At 43.2% G+C, this 26,465-nt stretch overlaps 1 protein-coding gene across 2 annotated transcripts in view; it reads left to right on the top strand.

Moving 5' to 3' along the window:
- DDHD1 (DDHD domain containing 1) overlaps positions 1 to 26,465 on the top strand; it is a 65,008-nt gene that overhangs the window by 16,891 nt on the left and 21,652 nt on the right. For both annotated transcript variants that reach the window (XM_077783885.1, XM_077783884.1), the window contains 4 exons: positions 9,004 to 9,132; positions 10,881 to 11,028; positions 23,069 to 23,175; positions 23,944 to 24,050. In XM_077783885.1, the coding sequence (XP_077640011.1) occupies positions 9,004 to 9,132; positions 10,881 to 11,028; positions 23,069 to 23,175; positions 23,944 to 24,050 (491 nt within the window). The remainder of the gene's footprint in view (positions 1 to 9,003; positions 9,133 to 10,880; positions 11,029 to 23,068; positions 23,176 to 23,943; positions 24,051 to 26,465) is intronic.

Genomic DNA, 26,465 nt, shown 5'->3' with positions numbered 1-26,465 from the left:
AAACCTGTTAAATTCCTATCATCCATTGCTCCACGCCCTGTTTCAGGTGTATTAATTTAGTGATGATGGGGTGGAGCTGAAAGCTTTATTTATGTGATAGGAAGGCAGCATAGGAACAGATACAGTTCTCTGTATTTGCACAGAGAGATGCTCAAAATTCAGCTGGAAATCAGCCAAGCAACCTGATTCAAACCTGAAATTGGATCTGACTTTGGAGTTGATCCTGATCTGAGAAGAGGATCGGAGCAGATGAACCCCAGCAGTCCCTCTGCCAAAAAATACCCTGGGATCAAGTCTGTGATTCCATGATAGACATACAGAAATCAAAAACCCTGTCAGTTGGAATTAGTATTTCGATGCATTGATTTTGAGACAGCAGAACTCATTGGGTTTTTTTCTTACAGAATTTCAGCGTGTGGTCAAGGCCACAAAACCTCTAAAAATTGCATTTGGAAGAGCTGGGGTGTTTTTTTTTTTGTCTTAGCTTTCAGATAGAATTTTCTCACTGTATAAAAAATTCATATCGATTTTTGGCACAGCTAAGTTAACCTTTAGATGGGAAACCTCTGTTCATAGAATTGGAGACTTGTCCAGGTCGGGAGGGATCTCTGGGGATGCTCAAATCCAACCTCCCTGCTCTGATGAGAGCAGGTTGCTCAGGATGTTTCCTGTGGGATTTTCAGTATCTCCAACAACAGACTCCACCAGCAGCCTGATCAGTATTTTACCACCCTCACCATGAAAAGCAATTTTTCTTTTATTTTCCTTGAGTTTCCCGTGCTCATTCTTCCTGAGGGAAGTAAAAAAAAAACAGTACAATATTGTAGATTAAATTATTCCGTGGAATCCCAAGTGCTGTAGCTCTGAGCCCGATTTTCCTCCCCCTCCCAGAGAAGTGATGTGCAGCACTAAATACATTTAATTTGCACTTCTACTGAGAGCTGTTGGGATAACTGTGGCAGGTGACACAAGTGTGGATTGTCACTCACTTCGCTGGAGCAGGGAGTGCTGAGTCCTGGGGCCTGGCAGAACAAGGCAAAAGCAGAAGATTGTGTCTAATCTAACTTTTAACCATCCTCTTATACTATTTGGGGAAAAAAAAAAAAAAACAGCTGTGCTTAAAATTGAGGTTTTTAGTGTAAATTTAGGAAGGGTCAGTGAAAAAATTGAGTTTTGGACCTGACACTTCTGCTACAAAATCTTTCGGGTTTTTTTTAATATACATACATTTTTAGCTCTTTCTAGAAAATGTGACTTCTTTCTTTTTTTTTTCCTATAAATGGTGATACTAATGAGAAAAGATAATGACACCCCTTTTAAAAATTTTACTTTGAAGCTCAGTGTTTTTACTTTTAGTTCTCTACTACCTCCCTCCCTTCTCCCTCCCTTCTTTGTTCAAATGGAGAGGATATAAGGAGAAATCAGATGCTGCATGTCTTAAGCGAAAGCACTCCCAAGGTACAGTAATTGGAGATTTCTTTTTTTTTTTATTTTTTTTTTTGTAGTGCTCCTGGCTTAGGAAGCTTTAAATTCCAGTTTGCTTGTCTCAGTTAAATGTTAGATTTACATGCTTCAGTTTTTTGAGCTGTATCCATGCCATTTCCTTCCAAGGGGAAGGAAAAAGCTTCCTAAAGCTTAGAGGAAAAGTAGAAGTGTTGTGAGTCCTAGAGAGAATTAGGTGCTCATTGTGTCATGCAGTAATTCCTATTAGAATTGTTTGTGGCTGATGAAAACTCTGAACATTTGTTTCTTGCACTCTTCAAAAAAAAAAAAAATAAAATAGGATTGCAGCAGGCCTGGTATGAGATTAATTCTGTCAGAGAAGGAACAGAGGGTTCTTCCCAGATAATGTTTTATTTGCTGCCTTCTTTTGAATAATAATCTTTAATTTTATGTTATAATTCATTTTTTGCTGCAGCTTTGGGGTGAAATGAGTCCCTGGCCATGGGCTGTAAAAGGGGAAGTTGTGTGGAATACAGCTAAAGGCTGCTGAGCTGCAGAAAACAGCCCTGACCTTTGCAGCAGCTGATGCTGGGCAAATTTATTTCAGAAAGTGGGGGGAGATCTTACAGGAGCCATGAATGATTGCAGAAAGCTCCAAAGTTCTTGTCACTGGGCTCTCTCTGCCACCATTAAAGCCAGGAGTGATTAAACTTTCACTGACTTCTAAAACCTTTAATTTAAAATGTAAATGCACCTAGTAGGTTTGGAGTTGTCATATCTTGTATTCTTGTAGCTCCTGGGGATGTTGTGAACTCTTGAGAATTTATTTTTGACATGCATGATGTTTGCCTTTTCACTTCCTTTAATTATTTTTTATGTGATCAGGTCCAAATGGAAAATGCCTGAAATCAAAATGTTTTGTTGTAAATTTTTCCCTGCCTTTTCTCACACAAGAACCCGAGTCTGTTAAAGGTGAATCAGTGTAACTTGAGCAATAAGAAAGGACTCCTGCCTTTTCTTCTGTAAACTGAAATTTTGAAATTATGCTGTGTGTTTTTCCCCCCTCAAATCATGCTCCATAGTTGTGGTACTGAATGTGCTCAAATTAAAAAAAAAAAAAAAATTGAAATTAGGTGGTTGTGTGACAAATAGTGACAGTGATGAATTGAGAAGTAGTGAAGTGCAGTGTAAAAATGACAGCAATGTGAGACATTTTTAATTAAGAGCAATGGCCTTTTTAATGGCCCTTTAAAAAAAAAAACAATAAATAAGAAAAGGTTTTTAAATCTACAGGTTTATGTACCAGAACCTGAGATTCATTTCAGAAGGGAAAAAAAACAGCCAAATTATGCTCTCAGCTCCCTGTACCATGTGTCAGGCTTTTGTGTGGCACCTGCTGCTTGCAAGACAGATTAATTTAAAAATCTTAGATGGGGAAAAAAAAAAGGCAGGAGAGGTTTTGAGACAGTTTGTGTCCCTCCTCTGGTTTTTTATCCTGGCTGGAATGAGAGTTCCTTTGTCCTTGGAGGCAGTGGCAGCCCTGAGCACTTCAAAGATGCTTTTCCCTGGATTGATTTTGACTTGAGCACCATCAAACTCTGGGGAGAAAAGATCCACCCTGTGCTTTGCTCTTGGCAGGTGGATGAAAGCATCAAGTAGAGAAGCAGGTATTTAGCTAAAAAAGGTGTTTAATTGTGAGCAGTTGGCCCCAGGAGGTCTCAGCTCCTCGGGCTGGGAGGATTTTTCCATGGGCACATCCCTGCCATGAGCCAAACAGTGCAGGGCTTCTGCTCCTCACTTATTCTCCATTTCTTTGACTCCTTGAGTCAAAAACCTCATTGAGATCAGGACCTGCAAGGCTTTAGGAATATCTGTTCTGTGTTTTGTGATTCATTTTTCAGATTTCAACTTTTTAGGGGGATTTTTTTTCCCCTCTGTGTTCATCTGTCTTGGTGAAACTGGAGGTTTGTGTGATAGTAACCGTTGATTTATTCAGTTGAAGGAAATCCTCTCTTGATTCCATCTTCCAGCAGGGCTGAGCTTTTCATGTACTCACACTGTCTTGGTTGGTATTCCTTGAATGTTCCAGTTTTAAGTTCTGGCTACAAAAGAACCCAAAATTTGGCCTCATCTCCAAGCACTTGGCCTTTAATCCCTAACTAAAATCCCAGAAGGGTTTGGGCTGGATGGGATTTTAAAACCCAGAAGGGCTTGGGTTGGATGGGATCTTAAATCCCATCTCATTCCACACCTTCCACTATCCCAGGCTGCTCCAAATCCCAATGTCCCGCCTGGCCTTGGGCACTTCCAGGGATCCAGGGGCAGCCACAGCTGCTCTGGGCACCCTCAGGGCATCACCACTGTGAGAAAGGAATTTCTTCCTTAAATCTAATCTAAATTTCTCTTCCTTTAGTTTAAAACCCTTCCTTTTATCCTCTCTCTATCTCCCTGTGTAAAAATTGCTCCCCCCCCCTTTTAAAATCCCCTCCACATTCTTGGAGGCTGCTGCAAGCTCTCCCCAGAGCCTTCTCTCCTCCAGAAAAGTGTGCTGGGCTTTTCTGCAGGGCTTTTCTGCATCTGGGGAAGATGCTCCTACAGAGGGAGGTCTGTGGGAATAAATCCACAAGAAGTCAAGTCCAGAGGTTTGGGAATCCAGAGCTTCCCTCTGGCTGCCCTGGGACCCTGGCAGGGGTCAGGAACCCCCCTGGACAGAGCCCCCAGAGACACTGGCTGTGATCTCTGGCCATGGAAAAGAGTTTTCAATCTTACAGGATCAATTACCAGCTCTGAGTGTTTGATATCAGTAATAATTAAGTGTGGCACGGGTGCAAAAGTAAAATTTTAGGATTCTAGATAAGGGGTTCAAAAGAGACAAAATAGAGGAAATTGGGTGTGTCCTGCCCTTTTCCTTCTTCATGTCTTCCATGTTTTACTGTAGTATTAGCATTTTTCTATTGGTTTAAACTAAAGACGCATTGTTCAATGTAGGTGGTAGATATTGGCACGTTATTGTAAATATAGCACACATAATTTCTAGTATTTAGTGTTTGTAACATCCCACTGAGGGCAGAGCCCCACACGCTGCCCTGCAGGACAGAGCTGGGCAGGGCAGCAGAACATGTTAGAGATAAACAGAATAAACAACCTTAAAATCCAACACAGAAGATTTACAACTTCTTTAGCTCCAAGGCTCAAAGACAAAAACTTTGTACAATCTCAGAATCATCTAAACCCCACAGATTCCATCAGAGAGGGAGATTTCTGAGGATTTGTGGCAGAGATGTCCTGGGCAGCCTGGTGCCCTGCAGAGACCCCTCAGGTGTGGAATTTGTGTCCCTGGAGGATGCAGCAAGCAGAGGAATGAACAAGAGGAGATTTCCCCTGTCCTGCTGCCTCATCTCAATTCTGTGCCTGCCTGTGACACGCCCTGGTGGCTCCCTGGCACCTGGGACACCCCGAGCTGCCACTCTGAGCCCCTCTGGAGCTTCACAGGACAGTTCTTCTGCACAGGCAGTGTCAATCCTCTCCTCACCCTCAGGAAACATCACTTGCCCTCCCTCAGGCTCCATTTCAAACCCAGTCTGTGATGCCTGCAAAGCACAGTTCGAATTTTATTTTTTTTTAAATTTTTTTTTAGGATGTTTCTTTTCAGACTGCTGTCAAATCCTCCCCAATGACACATTTTTATGTTCCCCTGTCTCACTATGAACATCCCTGGGGCTGTCAGCAGCAGAAGCTGCTTTTGGTTGAACTCTCAAGGGTTTTAACAATCTCTTCACTGTCAAATAATCACAGAGTCAAATCCCAGAAATATTTAGGTTGGAAGGGAGCTTAAAGCCCATCTCATTCCAGCCTCCTGCCATGGGCAGGGATACCTCCCACTAGTCCAGGTTGCTCCAAGCCCCATCCAGCCTGAGGCAAAAATGTTTGTGGGCATCACATTCAGGCTTTGAGGATGAACAGACATCACAGAGTTTATAGAAATTAAAAAGTAAAGACAAAAATATTACCAAAGATATTTTTTTGGTTAAAAAAGAGGCAAAAAATGCTCCAAAGCAAAGCAGGGAATGTGTTGGTAAGCAAAACTTACTGAGAGAATAGAAATGAAATGTAAATACGTCAAATAAAATTGCAAAATGTATTAGCTCACTGGCAAAATTTAAATTTTCTGGAAAGCTTGGTCCATTTGCCTCTTCTGGATCCTGCCACTTACCTAAAAAAATCCTGATATTTTGTGGCTAAAGGAAAATTGGGAAGCAAGGACCAACACATGAAATTTTTTTGTTTTGTTTTGTTCTGTTTCTATGTAAAAAGGAAGAGCTCATAGTCCAGGTGCTGTAAGAAATTTATTTGAGCTTGAATGTGACGTGTACATGAGCAGCAAAGCTCAGAGGAGGCACCCTGCAGGCAAGGGACAGGGTCACTGCCACTTTCAGGTGGTGTTTTTTTTAATTGCAGACCAAATTTTTAAGGTTGTTTTTGAAAGTGCTGCTAAATATGCAGAGAAATAGTGCTGAATATTGCCTGGAATCCCAGAATGGTTTGGTTTGGAAGGGGCCTCAAAGCTCATCCAGTTCCACCTTCCACCATCCCAGGTTGCTCCAAGCCCCGTCCAACTTGGCCTTGGGGATCCCAGGGATCCAGGGGCAGCCACAGCTGCTCTGGGCACTCTGTGCCAGGGCCTGCCACCCTCCAAGGGAAGAATTCCTTCCCAATCCAACCTGAACCTACTCCTTTCCAGTTAAAAGCCATTTCCTGGGTCCTGTCCCTCCATCCCTTGCCCCCAGTTCCTCTCCTGAAGCCCCTCGAGGCCCTGTTGAGGTTTATCTTCTTTTTTTCTCCAGGGTTGGGATTAAATGTGTGTGATGGAATTCCTTGTTGGGACTCAGATGTTTGTTAGTTCTTATCTCTGTGACAGTCTTACAAACCCTGAGTTCTGCAGCACTTCACTGCAACAAACTAAAAATGGAGCCCCATCTTTCTCTCTGAAAGGCCTTTTAAGGGTAAACTGTCCAATTAAGAAATGACACCTCAATTATTTTCACTTTTAACCCAATAACCAACCACCAGTGCCTGCAATGTGGATTTTTTATCCAATTACACAAAACCACCCAAACCCATGGAGAAGAAGGGGAAGAAGGATTAGCCTCCACCCTAAAACCTCCATCTTGCTTTGTATCTATTGCTATATTCTAAACCCTTAAACTCTGAGTTTTCAACCTTGTGATATTACACACTTCTATTCAAATCCACCCCCACAATCCCAGTTCTGCCATTCCATTCTGGAAGCTTCTCCACGGCCTCAGGTCAATGCAGAGTTCTCCTGGGGGTCAGAGTCTGTCAGCACAGAAAGTCTGAAATTCCCAGTAATGAGGGTTCCAACAGCTCTGAGCTCTCCTTGGAGCCTTTTCTTCTCCAGACTGAGCAGCCCCAGCTCTCTGCTGGTGACATTTCTTTGGGTGCACCCCCAAATCCTCCTCCTTGGGGCTGCTCTCAATCCCTTCTCCCACCAGCCTGAATTTCTGCTTGGGATTGCCCTGCCCCAGGTGCAGGACCTTGCACTTGGCCCTGCTGAACTTCTCTGGAAGTATTTTGATGCTTCCACATCTTGTAGTTGGTGTTGATGTTCCTTCCATGTCCACGTTCTCTCCATCAACCCCTTCTTTGCTGTCCAGAGGTGGAGATCACTTCCTCAAATCCTGATGTCACCATAGTCAAAAGCTGAGCCTCCAAAATCCCACCCCAGCTGTCCCTTGATAACAACTCAGGGGGTAAAAACAACTTTTCTTAACCTATAGACCTGATTTTTGTCTGTTAATTTTGAGAGTCAGTCGTGGCATTGCTCATCTGTCACAGTGGCTTTGCTGAGCAGGGAGAGATTTCTCATTTGGGGAATGTTTTCTCAGTGGTACCTGGGTGAAGAGCACAAAAAGGAGGAATTTGTTCTTCCCAAGTGGGAATAATGGATGCAGGGTAGGGAAAAGCTACTTGTTCCTTTATGTTCCTTCCAATAGAGAGGCTGGGCTCGATTCCAGAAGGAATTTGAGGATCACTCCACCACAAACTGCTGTTTTTCCTGTGGTAATAAGAGACTCAACCACATTTCTTCCCCTTCTTCTTTTTTTTTTTTTTTTTGGATGTTGAACACAACACCCTCCCAAGGTATCAAACTTCCATCCCTCCTCTGCCAGCTTCCCCAGGATCATACTCTCAGAGGGATTTTGCAGATTGGAACAATTCTTGAAGACCTCCTGGACAGACCATCTCTTCTCTTCAAAGTCAGGCTTATTTCTTTCCTCTTCCTGCTCTGCCAGTGTAAAACCACGATGCAATTCCAGTTATTTTGGTGAATCAGTTGTTTACCACAACACAGGGGCTAATCCTCTCTTAATCCCCGTGTTCCTTACAGATTTCCTTCAGTTTTTCATCAGTCTGTGTCAAGTCTGTCTGCTTTGGCAGAGAAACAAAAAACACTGCAGGAGAAAGGTCACAACATCTGGCTGAGCACAGCTGGTTTGTGCTGTAGCAGAGTTAAAACTGGAAATTGTGATGGCTCAGGCTTTCTCAGAACGTTTTTAGGAGAGTGCAAAAAATTCATGTGGGTGATTCAAGGAGGAGACAGGTTAGAGCTCTGCTTGCGATGGAAAAAAACAACCCCCAAACAGCCCCTCTGGGTGTTTTCCATGACTTTGGACTTCCCAGCATGAGCAGTGACAATTAAATCACCATTTCTTTGGTCACAGGGCTATTGCTGTTGTCAGCTCTGTACCCAACGTTCGAGGAGACCTCAGCAGTGAATTTTGGTGAAATCCAAATTATTGTAACTCAGCTGTGGCTCTGCTTGGCTCCTGCAAGCTCCAAGACTGAGATGATTCTGATTTGCATCACAACGTGCCTGTTGTTGAATCCTGACAGTCAGCCTGTGTGTCATGAGGTCTGGCCAGGAGCTCAATCGGGTCCAAATCTGGAAAAACACAATCAGCACACAGAAAAAAAAAAAAAAAACACCCAACCACCAGAGCTCTTAGTGGCTTTTGAAAGAGCTAAATTCTGTTCTGTGCCAGAAATTGCCCATTCAGAGGCTCATTGAGCTGCATTTCCAGCTCTGGGATATTTCTGAAAGGGAAGAAATGCAACAGAGCCTTGGGAGCCTCTGTGTTAGAGCAGAGCAGCTCTCATGGCAGAGAGGGCTGAAATTCCATTTTTAAATGATGGAAATACCTGGGGCAGCCACCTGCTCATCACACCCACCTCTAGTATTTCAGGATCCATTACCCTGCCCCCTTTAAGGGAATATTTAGGGTACTTCCCACCCCAAAATGAGAGAGGGAAGGGAATGATGTGGTGTCCTCCCAGGTGGTCTTGAAACTGCTGCTTGTCCTGCTCAGGGTTAAACCCAGCTGGAAAAATTTCCTCGAGGTAAGAAATAACACAAATTTAGGTATAATGGAGCTCTAGATTTTAACCTGTGTGTAAATCACCCTTCTCTCTCTCTGTCTCTGTTTTCTTTTTCCCCCCTTCCCCACCTAAATTCAATTTATTTATTCCTTTTTGCTGCAGCTATTCACAGTCTAAAGCTGAGCCGTAACCACGTGGACTGGCACAGTGTGGATGAAGTGTATCTGTACAGTGATGCCACAACATCCAAAATTGCAAGGACTGTTACACAAAAGTTGGGGTTTTCCAAAGGTAATCTTTCCCAGACTTTGTAAAGAATATTGTAAATGCCAGCATTTGAAGTTTGTTGCTTTAACTCCAAAAGGATATTTCAAGTTTTAATGTGAGTAGCCCACTTTAGCCATTGCATTTTTTACTTTATATGAGTATTCAGAGTCCTTAGCTTGTGTAAATAATTGTAACTAGATGTGAATATTTTTAAATTTTATTTTATTTTATTTTATTTACATTACATATTTGATTTACTGTATTTTAATTTTATTCCATATTTTGATGGGTTTGGATGCAGCAGTTAGCACTACATAACAAATACATGAAAATATTACAGTGGCGGACTCCAAAAGCTACTGTAAAATTAGAATTATTCCTGTAATAATACAAGGATTACAGTTCCTTTTGCAACCTTAATTTTACTGCTGGGTACATAGATACTGTGATGCATTCCTTAAATACATGACCATACCTTCCCTCTCCCCACTTCCATCCAGCCTTTTTTTCTGTTCATGGAACAGAAATATGAAGTGACAGGAAAGGGCATTTAAACAGAAATTATTTCCAGCAGAAATTCAGGCTCGTTTAAACTCAGCACTCCCAGTCAGAAAGGCAGCAGAGCTGTGATGGTTGGAAGAGAGAGTGGTGTCTCTCAGGGAAAAAGCAGATTATTTCCAGCCTGGAAAATGGGAACTTGTCCTGTGCAGGACACCAGAACAAGAACTTCCAGGTCTGGTTTGTTCCTTGAAGAGACAAGGTCAGGTCACAGGTCTGACTTTATTCTGCATCTCTCTGCCCTGTAATTAATGCCCTCTTACCCCCCAGGACTGGGTGAGCACTTAATTAATGCTTCTTTTAGAAAATAATATCATTCAGTGCTTCAGTTCCAGAAGAAATGAAGTAATTTATCCAGAACACCACTGGGATAATGTGTAATAAATAATGAGATCTGTCCCAAACGATTTGTGGGGGAGAAATATCAAAGAGAAACTCACTTGGTAAACAAAACCTGTCTTGGGTAAAAAATGCCCTTAGTGGGTTTGGGGTGTTTTCCTCCTCTTTAAAACCAAAATAAGCTGTTATTTCCAGTTTTTGAGGCCAGCACTGGTGCCTGGTGTGGTCCCCTGAGTGTCACTAGAGGGGGATGGAGGCTCATTGTGCCCATGGGTTTGTCAGCACAGCAGGGAGAAAATGCCCACATATACCATGGAGAATTGATTTTGGGTTTGGTCACTGAGCTGAAGAACAAAGGGGGGAATTCCAGGTTGGATCAGCTCGAAATAAAGCAAGTTTTCCCTATCAAAATGATAACTTTTTAAGGTTTTCAACCAGCTCCTTTAATTGGGGTGGATAAAGTGACAACATTTAATCACTTATGTGGCCATTTCCATGATCCTTCCATGCTGTGAGAGTAATGTGGAGACAGAAGGAATTTCATTGATTGAGACACCCAGGAGAAGGGTTTTGTGCTGTCAGAGTGGGTGTACAGTTACACAACTATTTTCTGAAGAGTTGTTCTTCAAAACATACCTGAAATTAATTCCCTTTGCAGTGGAAATTGCTATTGCTATCACCTACCTGCTCAAATATTTCAGGGTTTAAAAGTGCCTATATTTAAAAATAGATGCCAATCCTTTGATTTTCTGGTTCTGTATTACATAATGCGATTTTCAACGTGTTGGCCTGAGAAAAGCCAAGCTTCTGTCAGCAGAGGAGGGCACTGCACTTTGGCAGAATGTCACTGATGTGGGGTAATGTTCTTCCTGCAGCTTCAAGCAGTGGGACAAGGCTACACAGAGGTTATGTGGAAGAAGCCACATTAGAGGACAAGCCACCCCAGACTAGTCACATTGTGTTTGTTGTGCATGGCATTGGGCAGAAAATGGACCAAGGAAGGATCATCAAAAACACAGCCATGTGAGTGCTTTGGAATGTTTGAAGCAGCCTGAATGGAAATGACAGCAGAGCCTTTGGTTGGGGCTGGATCTTCCCCTGTTTTCCCTCTCCTCCTCTTCCCCTGAGTCATTTTCTGTTGTGGGTGCACTTTTTTTTCTGTTAATTGGGATGTATGAACTTAGGGAGAGCAGCTGTGAGCCAGAAGAGCAAAGATTTATTCTGATTTTATCACCAGCACTTGTGGCTTTTGGGGAGATGGTGAAGAGGACGAGGCCTCAAGTTGCGCCAAGGGAGGTTCAGCTTGGAAACATCAGGAAGAATTTCTCCATGGAAAGGGTTGTTATCCATTGGAAGGGCATGCCCAGGGAGGTTTGGAGTGCCCATCCCTGGAGGTGTGGAAGGAATTCCTGGATGTGGCACTCAGTGCTCTGGGCTGGGGACAAGGTGGCAATTGGACTCGTTGACCTTGGAGGTCTTTTCCAGCCTGGAGGATTCTGTGTGAAATTCTGGCTCCTGTGGTCAGTGGTGTGAGAAATAGACACTCACTTTTCATAAATTTAGAAAGGTTCATTAAACCTTATTAAAAATACAGCAGAAGACTGAATAGAGAAAATGTTATGGTGCCAAAGCAAAGGATTTTTCCCCATGTGCTCGCCCACACAATGGAGGTTTTGCCTTTTAACCCTTTAACCCCTCCCAAAGTTCTCTCCATCGACCCCTTCTTTGCTGTCCAGAGGTGGAGATCACTTCCTCAAATCCTGATGTCACCATAGTCAAAAGCTGAGCCTCCAAAATCCCACCCCAGCTGTCCCTTGATAACAACTCAGGGGGTAAAAACAACTTTTTTTTAACCTATATACCTGATTTTTCCTGTTAATTGTGAGAGTCAATCAAGGTATTGCTCATCTGTCACAGTGGCTTTGCTGAGCAGGGAGAGATTTCTCATTTGGGGAATGTTTTCTCAGTGGCACCTGGGTGAATTCAATGTGTAATGACTGGGAAGGAACTGAGCTGAGTATTTTTGATTAAGTGGAATGGGAAAGTTAATTTCGGAGTGGAATCTCTCAGAGCTGGTTGTTGGGACAGTGGGCAAGCAAATTGCATCCTGAAAAAGAGGGGGAATGGGGAGATGCAGGAATGTTGTCATTCCTAACAGGACAGGAGCCCTCCATGAACGAAGCTGTGAGGCTGCTCGTGGAGTTCTGTGCACAGAGCCTGGCTGAAAAGCAAAATGTGACCAAAAAGGCTCTGAAATCCCTTCACTGAATGCCTTTGGCTTTGCAAATGGCTCTTAGGAATGATGTTTCCCAGGGCTGCTCCATTCCTGGGAGTGTTCAAGGCCAGGTTGGAGCCTGGTTTAGTGGGTGGAATCCTTGCTCATGCCAGGAGTTGGAAGTTCATGATCTCTTCAGTCTTTTCCAACCCAAAGCAATCTGTCTGAAAAGATGGTTTTGAATCTTAGAAAAATTACCAAGTCCTGATGGCAGCTGTGTGGAGGGCGAGGTGGAACTGAGGAATCCCTCATTAGCTGGAAGAGAAGGCAAAAATGTTGTTAATGCCAGATGTGGATGGTTCAATCAGTGTGTCCCAAATAGCTCCAGGTTCCCCCAGCACTGACAGGAGCACTGACAGACCCAGTGGCTCCTGTGAGAAGAGCTGGGAGTGCTGGGATTTGGTGGTGGGAGCTTTGCCACCCTCCCTTGGTCACTCTGTGCTCTGTGCCATCCGTGTTGTCAACCTCTTGTGTCCCCACAGCTCTTTGTGCCACTCCAGCCTCCTCTGGGTAAACATTTTGATGTCACTTGTGTGTCATTTGTCACCTCAAAGCACCAACCTGCAGCTCCCCACCCCCTTTCCTGCCGCTTCACTGCTCTGTTATTCACCTTGTTTAAGAGCCAGCAATCCAAAGCAGAGAGAAAAAGGATCCACAGCCCTTGGCTCAAAGTTAATCACCAAAATAAATGTAAAAACTTCAGGTTTTGTGGGATGGAGTTATACTGGGAATGCAGATAGCCTCAGTATAAGCTGCTGTTTTAACAGTGACTAGAAATAAAACTTCAGCCTTGGAATAATTATATTTTTCTGCTTTATCTTTCTCCCTCCTCCATTTTCCATAGATGCAGGGGTTATATGGGTGGATTAACTTCAGCTCAGGTCACAGTGCAGAGATGTTCATTCCATGAGTCCTGCTCTAATTGGCTGCACAGCATATGAAATACTTTCTCAAAAAGGGACACAAGACTTTATCTGCTTCAGTAAATCTCACTCATATCCTCAAGAAATACCAGACAGCATTGCATAGCCTTTTAAAATGCTAATTATTGGCATAAATTGTGCATTCTGCACAAAATTTGCAAATTAAAGCATCATTTTAAATTGAAGTATCTTTTTTCTTTTCCTTTTTTTTTTTTTTTTTTTTTCAAATAACAACTTAAAACTTATCAGTGAGGAACATCCCATATGTTGCAGGGAGAGATTTCAGAAGGAATGTCTGCCAAGCTCTCCCAAGTCATACTGGCACTTTCTCTTAGCACCTTCAGCCATGATATTTGTGTTCTGTTTGGTTTTTGGGGTGTTATTTTACATGCTTCTCCATTAGGGTCACAGTGGTGCCTTTTGAAAAAGAAAATTAATAAGGAAAAGTATTTTTTGACCATTCACACTTTTAAGTCGAAACAAAGGAGAGAAGATGTCAGTGGTGTTTTTTTTTTTTTCCTTTTAAATGCACATTTTTTGGTAGGAAACCTGTAGCTGGACCCCACCAGAGCTCATTTGACAAGTTAGAAAGATTTGTTAAACTTTATAAAAAAATGAGGTTTAAAAGGTTAGCAACTTGAGAAGAAGCTGGTGCTGATGCTTCATGAGGCAGATCCTGCTGGTTACAGAGCTGAAAACAGGGAAATTCCAAATTATCCATGCTAATTTCATTAAGGACTGCAGCTCCTCATTAGCGTGGCTGGATGCTGTGGTTGCAGGGTGTCCTGTGAGTAGGTAAATGGAAAAGCTGCATCTTAGGGATGCTTGGATGAGCAGGTCTGTGCTGGATGTGACATAAATTTTGTTTCTCTGTGTAGTTAAACACATTTATTATCTAAATGTAGCACAGCAGCTGGTGCAACAAGCTGCTCCTGTCAGCACTGATATTCCCTGGGAGCTTTTCTGGGATGAGACACTCCCTGCTCCAGGCTGGAGCAGAGATTCAGCTGCCCCAGCAGGAGCTCGGAGCTGTGTTGGTACCACAGGGATGGTTCTTTAAGGGAGAAGGCTTTATAATCTGTATTTCTGCCTAATACAAACCAAGGTATTGTGGCAGAATGTCCTTAACTGGAGGGGGTTTTATTTGCCATCAGGTGCAGAATCCTGGAATTCCTTGGTTTGTGATAAGGCAGAGTGTTAGCTTTAAAATAAATCTCTTTGGGGTGTCTTTTTGCTGTATGCACTCATGTATTGTTATTTGGAATGTTTGGGTTTTTTTTTTTTGGTGGAAGTTGATCTGTGGTTTTGTTGAATTTGTGGGTGAATGGGAGGGAGAGATGTTGTTACACATGTTGAGTGTTGGTTCTACCACCCAAACCCATGAGGAAGAAGATAAAGAAGGACTAGCTTCTGTCTTAAAACTTCTGTCTGGTTTTATGTCTATTATTATATTCTAAAACTCTAAACTCTTCAGTTTTTCACCTTGGCAGATTACACACTTCTACTCAAACTACACACTCATCATTTTGGTGCTAATTTTGGAAGCCTTCTCCACAGCCTCAGGTCAATGCAGAGTTCTCCTAGGGGTCAGACTCCGTCAGCACAGAAAGTCTGAAATTCTCAGCATCCAGAACTCCAACATCTGAGTATAATTTAGAATCATGGAATGGTTTGGGTTGGAAGGGAGCTTAAAACTCATCTCATTCCTTTGCCAGGGACAACTTCCACCATCCCAGGCTGCTCCAAGCCCTGTCCAACCTGGCCTGGGGCACTTCCAGGGATCCAGGGGCAGCCACAGCTGCTCTGGGCACCCTGTACCAGGGTCTGCCCACCCTCACAGGGAAAAATTCCTTAATTTATTCCCAATATCCCACCCATCCCTGCCCTCTGGCAGTGGGAGCCATTCCCTGTCCCTCTCCAGTTCCCCTTCCCACATTTATGTCACCCCAGGTCCTTCTCTCCTCCAGGCTGAACAATCCCAGCTCTCCCAGCCTTTGCTCACAGGAGAGCTTCTCCATCCCTCTGATCATCTTGGTGCCTCCTCTGCACATCCAGAAATGTTCTTATCCACTTTCCCAACCTCCTTTTCAAAGCTCCTGTTTTTTTTTTTTTGTTTTACCTGACCCAGGTGGAGGTCAGACCTTTCACCTGCCTTAGGCAGGCTTCAAACCTTTAGGCTGAACTAAATTTCATCATCTCCTGAGCTTGGGGGAATGAGTGAAATGTCTCCCGTGCTTTTCCAGAGCAGCTGCAGTGTGGTGTCACTTCTGGGCTCTGCCTCTGTCTGAGTCTCCTCTTTGGATTCCAAAATCACTTTTGTCTGTGCTGCTGTTCACGGCCCAGGAATTGCTGTCTGCACAAGCACCAGCATCTTGGCCTAATCACCAATTACATTTTTATTGCAAGTCCCATTATAAAGCATTTTAATTGTGGATTATCATTAGGATAATTACTTCGGAATAGCTATTTTGGTACATTTCCATTGATATACAAGCCCGGGCAGAGCCTCTCAGAAGCTTTTCACTGCGTTCATGTGTGCTGCTGGAATCTCAGATGAAGATTTTCCTATAAAATGTTTTCTATAATTTTAGCTCTTCAGGTATTTGGCAGCTTTGTGTTCCATTTAAATGCTTGCATTGCATTAAATACGTGTTAAATGCTTGTTTTTCATCCTTTGGTGCAGGTTTTAATTCCGAATTAAGCACCCAGCTGGTAAATATTGGCTTACAGGTTTCAACTTGAGCCTGTCTTTCAAGAGAAGTTCAGGCCAAGAGGTAAAAGGTGACAGGGCATGAAATGCTTTTGGAGGGGCTTGTTTTGTGTATATTTATTACCTAACACATGGCTGGGTGTTGGGCAAGAGCTGAGCAGCCTGTTCAGGATTTGGGTGCATCCCCAGGGCTGTTCCCATTCCCAGCCTCCCCCTATCCCTTGTTTCTGCCTTTTACCTGCCCACACCATCACAGCTGGAAGCTGCATCCCTCCAGTTGCTCTGAAAAAGTGGGATTCCATCTGGCAGATGGAGCTGGGAGAGGAGCTTGGAGGAGCTTGTTTTGTGTATATTTATTACACACAAAATTGATTACAGGAGTGCCTGCAGGGCTCTGTGCCAGCACCTCCCTGCTGGGCAAAGCCTTCCTGCCCTTTGGAAAGCAGTGCTGGAGGAGAGTCTGGAGCACCTGGATCTGCCAGGGTTGTCCCAGGATCCTGTGAGCAACCAACAAAGCAGCTTCAGTGCCTCTGATCCTGCAAAATCCTGGTATTCTTCCAAAGGATGAAGTGTGGATCCCAGTCGTGCTCCCTTTGTTTGCGTCCTGGAGTTTCCAGCTCTCCTCTGGAGCAGGATGGGTTCTGTGTGTGTCGTGGGGCAGCAATTTTTCAATTTTTCACAGCAGTTTCCTGAGAGCAGCAGAGAACAGCAGTGGCAGAGCAGGACTTGAGTCTGGAAGCTGCTTTTGAAAGGTGCCCGTGGCGAGGCTGGAGTTGGCATTTCTGCAGCTCAGCTCTGGGGAAGAGCCCCCCTCCCATTTCCTCACCTCTCAGCACATCTCCATTCTCACAGCTCACCTCAGCCTAGCCCAAGGCAGCCCTAAATTTCCTCCTGAATAAAGTGGTGTTATTTCCTCAAAGAGGCAGTGAGTGCTGCCCTCCCTTTGAGGGAACTCCAGCTTCCAACTGGGGAATAGTTTAGAGCATCATTCCCCAGTTCTGTGACCAAAATCCAGGAATGGATCCACATGGCTTTGCAGGGAATAGCCAGAGTTGAGGTGGTTTTTCCTGGGAGCATCCCATAGCTCTGTTTTTTACAATCAGGGTGATGGGATAAAGGGTTATGACTTTAAACTGACACAAAGGGGAGATTTAGATGAAATATTAGGAAGAAATTCCTCACTCTGAGGATGGTGAGGCCCTGGAACTGAGGAAGAGATTGCCCAGGTGGCTGCCCCATCCCTGGAATGTCCAAGGCCAGCTTGGATGGGGTTTGGAGCACCCTGGGGTGGTGGAAGGTTCTCTGCCCATGGCAGGGGATGGAGCTGGATGAGCTTTAAGGTCCCTTCCAACCCAAACCATTCTGGGATTTTATGAAATCAGGAGTTCAGAGTAAGAAGCTGGCACGTTTAAGGCTTGAACACCATTCCCTATTTCTCTCTCGTGGATCATCTGACTGATGAAAGTCTGCAAAGATAACTTGAAAATAAAATTAATAGTTTGTTCAAGCTTCCAGCATTTTGCTCTGCTAGCATCAGCATCATTCTGCAAAATTTGGGAAGCAGCTGAAGCTAACTTAGTTTGCAGCTCCCTGTTTTTAATGGAGTATTTGTAAATCCTACCCAGAACTAGTAGAATGAGATTAAAAAAAAAATAGTAATAATTCTAAATATGTTAACTTACCTCTGGAATACACTCAATTTAAGCAAGGCTATATATCTGTGAAAATCTGTGTTTGTTATTTATTGTTTTAATCAGGGAAAGGCAGCCAGGCACATTTTATTCATGGTGAATCTCAAAGTAGCTATTTTCAGGCCATTACTTCTTGTATGGAAAATAGCAATATGTCAGAATTCTTTCTAAGGTGTGCATTGTGTCTGTGCATGAATGGGTTTTTTTCCTTAGAAAAACCATAAATTAGAATTGTTTCCTTGTGTTTCAATGCATAGATTCAAGTAATTATTGCTCTGGGGTCAGTATTTCAACATACATTTCTATCAGGTGAATTCTCTGCCCGTTTAGATGAGGATTTATGACTTCAGTTGGTGCTAATTTAACAAGTGAGCAGAGGGATTTGCCACCTAATAAAAATTTTTAAATGAAATTTATTTTGAAGAGATAGAAGAAGAAAAAGAATTAATAACCTCATCTTTATAGCAGAACAGATGAGCAGGTGTGTGTGCTGGGGGTTTGCACGTGCCTGTGGCTGCATTGCCTGGAAATTAAACCAAATTTTCTTCAGAATTTCTGTCAGAATGCTGATCAGAGCCAGTGGGGGATGTGGTGCACTGGGAATTTCAGTGATTCCTGGGAGCAGGAGATGGATGCTGGGAGACAATGAGAGGGGGTAAGTGCAGCTGTGACAGCCTGTGACACCCGTGAGGTGGCAGGTGACAAAAATGGCTTTGAAACAGAGCTTTTGTGCACTTGTACCAGGATGAGCTTTGTGGGGCCCAAGGAAGAAACCTGCAGAGCTGGAATTTGGTTTTCTCATGGACCTGAGTGGTTCTGTTTGGGCAGGATCATTCCAGCAGGAGAAAAGGTTTTAGGGAGAGCTGAAAATCCCTACTACCTGTATTACAAAGTGATTTTCTACTCTAAACCAATCTGTGAGTGCCAACATCACCAAGAACATGGAGGCAAGGAAGAAGAAGGAGGGAGAACAGGATCAGCCCACTTTCCTCCATCTTAGAACTTCTGACCCCCATGTACAAAGTAAAAACCCCCCTGGACAGGTGCTAAAACCCCCCTGTACAATACTAAAAAATTTCCCCTCTGTTTTGTAACTACTTTTGCTATCCTATCTAACCCTTTGTGACTGCTTGTTCCACCTGCAAATTTGGTAACTCATCCCATGGCTCAAACCCAAAATCACAGCTGTTTCCAGCTGCCTGTCAGGGTCTCAAATGCTTCTGACCAGGGTCTGGAACCTCTAAAAATGTCTGAGGGACATTTTGAGTTCCAACAAGAGCCCCTTGCAGGGCCTGAAGGGGCTCCAGGAGAGCTGGAGAGGGACTGGGGACAAGGGATGGAGGGACAGGACCCAGGGAATGGCTCCCACTGCCAGAGGGCAGGGATGGATGGGAGATTGGGAATTGGGAATTCCTGGCTGGGCTGGAATTGCCAGAGCAGCTGTGGCTGCCCCTGGATCCCTGGAAGTGTCCCAGGCCAGGTTGGACAGGGCTTGGAGCCACCTGGGATGGTGGAAGGTGTCCCTGCCCTGGCAGGGGGTGGCACTGGATGATTTTTAAAGTCCCTTCCAAATCAGACCCTTCTGGGATTTTACAAATTTGGGACCATTGTGCTGGACCACAGCTGGACAAGCTCCACTTCCCTGAGGTGATTCCACATCTGAGTCCAGCCAGCCTTGACATTTCCAAAGTTCTGGATGAAGACACAAAGACAGCAGAGTTTTTAGCAGAGGAGAGCTGAAGCTTTTCCCAAAAGGTTTGGCAGAATTGCAAGGTCACATTATTTTCTCCAAACTCCTGTTTCTTGCTTTGACTTTTATTTTAAAAAGCTCTCTGTGTCAGTTTGTGAACAGCATTAGTAAGAACTGGACCCTTTCAAACAGCAAAAAGCTCTGTAATTGTTATATTTAAAGATTTAGGGATGTCTAATAACTGTTCCTCCACAATATTTCCACCTTCTGATAATAATAAATAATGTGGATGGTTTTTCCTGCTCTAATAGGACCATGTTATTTACCATTTCCTTCACTTCAAGTAGTTGCTGCTGTGTTGAAATTCTGTGCTTTGTTCAGACAATATTTCTATGCTTTTACTGCTTTTAAGCTGAGCAGCTTTAATTTGCTGCTTGGCTAATTTCCTCCTTAATTTCACTGTTTCTGAATTCCTCTTTGCTGGTGTCAAGCTTTAACCCCAGCCTGGGGAGGAGAACTGGGAAAAGGTAAAAAACACATAGGTTGAGATGAGAACTGTTCAATAATTAAAATAATAATAATGGGGGAATTAATCCAGATGATAATAATAATAATAGTACTGAAGAAAATCCAGAAATAAGTCTGGCCATATTCTCCTCCAGCTTCTTCTGCAGCTCCTTGTTGGCAGAGCATGAGACACTGGAAAGTCCCTGATTCAGGGTGAGCACAGCCAAAACAATCAAAATATCAACATTATCCTCATCCTAAATCCAAATCACACTATACCAGCTCCCAGGAAGGAAATTAACTTTATTCCAGCCAGAACCACCTCCTTCATGCAGAGAAAGTGAAGCTGACTTGGCCATACCAAGGAGCTGTGGGGATTTTTCCAAAAATCTCCTTTATTTTGCTCACTCAGGGACTCCAGGAATGTTCATATATTCACTGGAATTTTATCTCCTTTATAATCCAGAATTTCCATGCTGGACTTGGACTCTCACATGTCCTGTTGTGTGTGGGGGTGGCAGGGAGGTCAGGCCTTAAATCAACCCTGATTTAAGTAGATCCTCCTGCTGAATTTTGTTTTTCCCTTATCATGGGCAGGATATTTTGCTTTATTTAAACCTTTGCTATCTTTTTGGGCAAGAATCCAGGAGATTAGGAGTGCAATCACACCAGGCTTTAAAAATAGAGATGCTGAGCAGTTGCATTTGCTGGCTGTTTGCACAGGCCTGCTTTGAAAAAAGGATGTAAAGGATGCTACTTCCTTTTCCCCCTTTTTTTCTCCTTTTCCCCCTTTTTTTCTCCTTTTCCCTCTTTTTCTCTCCCTTTCCCCCTTTTTTCCTTCTCCTTCTTTTTCTTTTCCCCCTTTATTACTTTCCCTGCTTTTTTTCCCTTCCGCCTTTTTTCCTTCCCCCTTTTTTCCTTCCCCCTTTTCTTCCCTCTTTTTTTTCTCTTTTCCTTTCCCTTATTTTTTCCCCTTTCCCTTTTTTCCTTCCTCCTTTTTTCTTCCCCATTTTTTTCTCTTCCCCCTTTTTCTCCTCTTTCCCCTTTTTTCCCCTCTTTCCCTTTTTTCCCTTTACCCTCTTTTTTCCTTCCCCTTTTTTTTCTTTTCTCCCCCTTTTATTCCATTCTCCTTTTTTTTCCCCATTTCCCCAACTTTTCTTAGCCCCCTTTCGCCATTTCATTTCCCTTCCCCTTTTTTCCTCCACATTCCTCCTTTTCTATTTTCTTTCATCAGAAAATAAGTGTCAGTGATGGAAGAGTGTTTTCACTGCCGCTCTCAAAAATGTGGTACATGATTAATCTGCTTTTTTTAGTAGCATAATGAACTTCTCCTGGAGAAAAAAAAAAAACACAAAAAAAAAAAAAAAAAACAAAAAAAAAAAAAAAAAGGAGGAAAGGAGAAGAGGTAAGTGTAGGAAATTATCTGATTTTTTTCCAAACCATTGACTTTCATACCCTTTCCTACTTTGTCAAAGCAGGGTTTTTGGCAGTTACCCATGTAGGATTTTTGGATAGTTCAGGAATGCCCAGCACATGGAGCAGCTGAAGCAATTCCTGTCCCAGGTGTTGGGAGTGATTTATCCTCAACTGGCTCACTTCTCCTGAAGAGCAGAGGAGCATTAATGCACCCAGGAAAGTGCCTCAGCTCAGGGATTAAATTCACTAAAAACCATTTGGACAGGTGGAAGATGTGCCTTTGGTTGTAGAATTAATTAAAAGGGGGTTGCTTGGAAAATAGGAGGAAAAATACATTGAAAGAAATAAAAAACTTGATGCTTGGAGCTGGGAACTTGGATTTGGTTTGTTGTGCTCATCTTCAAAAATAGGAATACTGTTGTAGGATTCAGGTAAAGGAAAGAAAGGAAAAGAAAACAGTTCCTTGCTTTGGATGCTGAGTGACTGTAGTGGTTTTGGTTTGTTAATTTGAGATTTTTTGGTTAATGAGTGTGGTGGGTTTAGTGGTGGTTAATTATTAGTGTACTTACTAGAATGCACTCATTTACTTCCTGTTGTGAGGTAGGGCTAGGAGACAAGTAAAGTAGGTTTAAAACTTTAAAAGGGTATAAAGAAATATTTATTAATAGTAATTAAAAGAAAGAGTAATAAGAATTAGAACAAAACCTTTAGGATACTTCTTCTCCTACAACCTTTTATTTTTTACTGATGATGTAAAGAAATAAAACTTAAAATTTTAGTCAGTTTACTACCTCTAAAATAATCTTTCTTTAGTTTACTTAGGGAGAGAAGTCCCTGTTGTTAATGTCATGGGGATTTCTCTACAAGAAAGTAGTTCATTTGTGGTTCTTAATTTTTACAAATTGCATCTGCTTGGGGAAATCTGTTATTGGGAAATCTCTCCTATTTTTCACAAGCTTTTTTTACAGTTGTGTCTATAGGTTATATTAACTTTGGGGTATTGTTTTAAAGATGAGCTGTTCAAAAGTAAAGGTTCTCATTATTTATAGAATGCCTGGATATTTAATATTTTGTCTGATTTCTTGCTGCTTTTCCTTTTTCAATGATGGGTTTCCCACTCAGCACAAATAAAATAATATTTTTAAAATAACATAACTTACCATTATTCCCATTTTCCCCCAAACAACAGAGAGATATTTTGGGGTTGAGGTATTTTAAGTTTTTCTCATCCCTTGAGAGAGGTTCAGCAATGTTCATGTTCAGATATGCTGTAAAAATGAAAAGTCTTTTAAAAGCCTCTCCATCTGCTCCTGCAAGTTGAAACACTCACAAGTGATCCTGTTTCTCACCCTTGGAGCTCTCAAGCCTTCCAATTCAGTATGTAAAATTAAATTCAAATTCTACTCTTTCAAGCCATATTTTTAAGAATTTTCTTTGTGTTTAAAAGCACTGAATTGTCTTCCTTCTATACTGATCAAGTGGTTGATTTCAGTGGATTCTAGATTTCAAAGCAGAGGTGAAATTCTTAATTTTTCTATTTTCTGATTTTCTAATTCTATTCTCATTTTCTAATCCTTCCCTTTCACAGTCAGCCCCAAACTCCCCAGAATTAACAGATACCTTTGAATAGAATTTAGGTGGATTGTGTTAAGCCCAGACTGATACATTCAGACTTTTTTGAGCATGCAATGCAGAGAATTTTTTTTATTGTATGGGAGTTTAAGCATTTAATAATAAAACCTTGAAATTGAGGGAATTACATGTTGTAGTAAGGGTGGAAAAGCAGTAATTCAGGCAATGTATTGTGCCAAGAGTAGTCTGCACAGGAGAACACTCATTTCTTTGTTGTAGGATGCGAGATACAGCAAGAAAAGTGGAAGAAAAGTATTTTTCCAACCTTGCAACACACGTGGAATTCCTTCCAGTGGAGTGGAGATCAAAGCTGACCCTCGATGGAGGTACAGGACTCTGTTCTTCTGAGTTCTCCCCACAAATCTCATCTGTGTGCTCTGATTGTGCTTTTTCTGTGGTTTTGATTTTTGCACAACTCTGAACATTTCCATCCCTGGCAGTGTCCAAGGCCAGGTTGGAAATTGGGGCTTGGAGCAGCCTGGGACAGTGGGAGGTGTCCCTGCCATGGCAGGGGTGGCACTGGATGGGATTTAAGTCCCTTCCAAGCCAAACCATTCCATGATTCTATTTCATCATTCTACTTATTGTAAATGCAGGTGAACCCAATGGGAAGAAATTATGGTGTCTGACTCAATTCAGAAGGCTGAATGATTTCTTTATTATAACTATGCTAAAATACATTAATATACTATATAAAAGGAGGATATTAAAACTACATACTACTTTCTCTAACTCTAACACAACTTGTGACCCTCTCTGAGAGTCCAGCCCCAGGTGGATTGGATTGGATTGGATTGGATTGGATTGGATTGGGTTGGATTGGATTGGATTGGATTGGATTGGATTGGGTTGGATTGGATTGGGTTGGATTGGCCACCAGGCTCAAACAATCCGCACCAGAATCCAACCAAGCAATCACCCCAGGGAAACAATTCTCCAAACACATTCCACATGGGAAAAACAAGGAGCAGAAATAGAAATTGTTTTCTCTTTCATTTCTCTCTGTGCACCTCCATGAAAAATCCTGAGAGGGAGAGAAATGTGCTTGCCACACTCCTGGATGTAATTTAAATCCCTTTTTTTATTTTTCCCAGACACTGTGGACTCCATAACTCCGGACAAGGTGCGGGGCTTGCGGGATATGCTCAACAGCAGTGCCATGGACATCATGTACTACACCAGCCCTCTCTACAGGGATGAGGTGAGTGTGGGAAATGTGGTTTCATGTAAATTCACTAGAGCAGGGCATCGAGGCTGAAAAAATCTGCATTTGGGAACATCAGGAAAGTTCCCTTCTAAGGAAAACCTGCGTGAAGGGTGTTAGCACTTTGTAGGTGTGTCGTGGTCACCCACAGGATTCAGAGTTTTAAGAGTGAGAGGAGAGGAGAGGAAAGACAGCAAAAAGTACAACCCATGTCATTTATTCAGAGCAGAAATGTCTAAAATGCTTCTGTATCAACAGCTGAGAAATGGGGATTTAATGTTCTGAATTTCTGCATATCTAGAGCAATGGGAGTCCATGGACCTGAGGGACAAAATCCATGGGTATTTGTCACTTCATTTCTGCTGTTTCTGAGCACAGATGGGATGGCAGCAAATGTGCCCAGGCCAGTCTGAATGCATTTGTGTGCATTTGTCTTGCAGGGAAACCAAACTGATCCTCAGTTACTCAGTTCATTAGGGCACTGTTCATATCCTGGATGTTCCCATCCTACCTTGACCCATCTGTGTAGCTGCTGAGTGACCCCATTAATCATAGGAGAATAGCCAGGAATCTGAGCATAAATTACAGTGGCTTGTAAATAATGATAAGCCTTGAATAAATTATAATAACCTGAATAAGTTAAATAGCCCATAAAGCATGGACAGTGCTTCACCCCAGCAGCATCCCTTGTGTATCACACTTACTGGAAAACCCCTGTAGGGCTGTTTTAGGATTAATTTCTGCAGGAATTGTAGCTTTTTTCTGTGTGTCTGTAGCTTTTTTAAGGTGTGGAGTAGTGTTCATCTTTTTGCAGCCTTGCTACCCTGAGCATGGTTAGACTGGGGCAAGGTGAGACTTTTAAGTCTTACCTGGGTATTTAATGTCAAATTAGGTGTGCTTAAGTCCTTTAGACTGGCAACACAATTTTCAAACTGAAATCTGTACCTCCCTTCCTGCTCAGTAATGCAGAATTCATTGATCAGGGCTCTCCACTGTCTCTCAACTTTCCCTGTCTGTTGTGTGCCTGAAGTCAACACAAATTTTTGTGGAAATTTCTCTGGCAGCTTGAAAACAGATATTTTTAAACTGCATTAGAGGCTTGGCAACTCTGTGGACATCTTATGGGAAATGGATTAGTGAGTAAAGTTCAGGTGTGCTGGCCAGCAGTGCATGAAAATTTAATTCATTGCTCAGTGGAATTGCAGTTTTACAGGTTTATCACCATCCCCTGGGTGTGAGAACTGACACAAAAGGAGCGTGCTCAGATCTGATTACAAAATACTCCGTTGGGTTTTTTCATCAAATCAAATTAATTTCCTTGAAATGTTTGCAACACTACACTCAGGTTACTCTTCCTTGTCCCATTTTATTTTCTGTGACCTAACTTTGCAGAGTTGAACACAGCAGTGTCAGATGGAGCATTCCTCTGGATGGTTTTCCCATCTTCAGTGTGTTTTTCTTGTGCCCCTCTGCTCCTTCCAGCTCAGAAATGTGCCTTGTCTTTGAGGATTCACACATTGCTCAGAATTCATGTCCCTGCTCACTGCTTCATCACCCCAGCACAATTCTTTGTGTACCCTGGCTACTTCCAGTGCTTTCCACCCACAAATCCTCAAAGGAACTCAAAAGGAACTCAGTAAAGGAGCTCAAAAGGAACTCCTGTGCCTCTCCCTGGGAAATAAACTGAGGAATGTGGTGAGCTGCTGGAGAAGAGGGAAGCTGCCATTCAGCTGGTGGCTCTGAGCAGCCACAGGATCCCAGCCTGGTTTGGGTTGGAAGGGATTTAAAGCCCATCCCATTCCGCCCCTGCCATGGGCAGGGACACCTTCCACCATCCCAGGTGGCTCCAAGCCCTGTCCAACCTGGCCTTGGACACTGCCAGGGATCCAGGGGCAGCCACAGCTGCTCTGGGAATTCCAGCCCAGCCAGGAATTCCCAATTCCCAATCTCCCACCCATCCCTGCCCTCTGGCAGTGGGAGCCATTCCCTGGGTCCTGTCCCTCCATCCCTTGTCCCCAGTCCCTCTCCAGCTCTCCTGGAGCCCCTTCAGGCCCTGCAAGGGGCTCTGAGCTCTGCCTGGAGCTTCTCCTCTCCAGGGGAACATTCCCAGCTCTCCCAGCCTGGCTCCAGCCCTTGGAGCAGCTCCTCTGGACTCTCTCCAGCAGCTTCTCCTGCTGCTGGGAGCCCAGAGCTGGCAGAGCATTCCAGGTCACTCCTGTGCCCAAGGCAGGGACAGAATCCTGTCCCTGCTCCCCTCAGTGCCAGGGGGGCAGCCCAGGACCCCGCTGGCATTTGGGGCACAATGCTTGGGTGGGAATTTTCTTCGCCCTTTCAAGGGTTTTCCCCCACGTAGAAATGTCACAACCTCTTCTTTAAAGCTCCTGAGCACTCTTTAGGCAGCTGATGAAGGGG

Source organism: Lonchura striata, chromosome 6 (genome assembly GCF_046129695.1).
Source record: "Lonchura striata isolate bLonStr1 chromosome 6, bLonStr1.mat, whole genome shotgun sequence".
NCBI lineage: Eukaryota > Metazoa > Chordata > Aves > Passeriformes > Estrildidae > Lonchura > Lonchura striata.
This window is presented reverse-complemented; position numbering and strand designations above follow the sequence as displayed.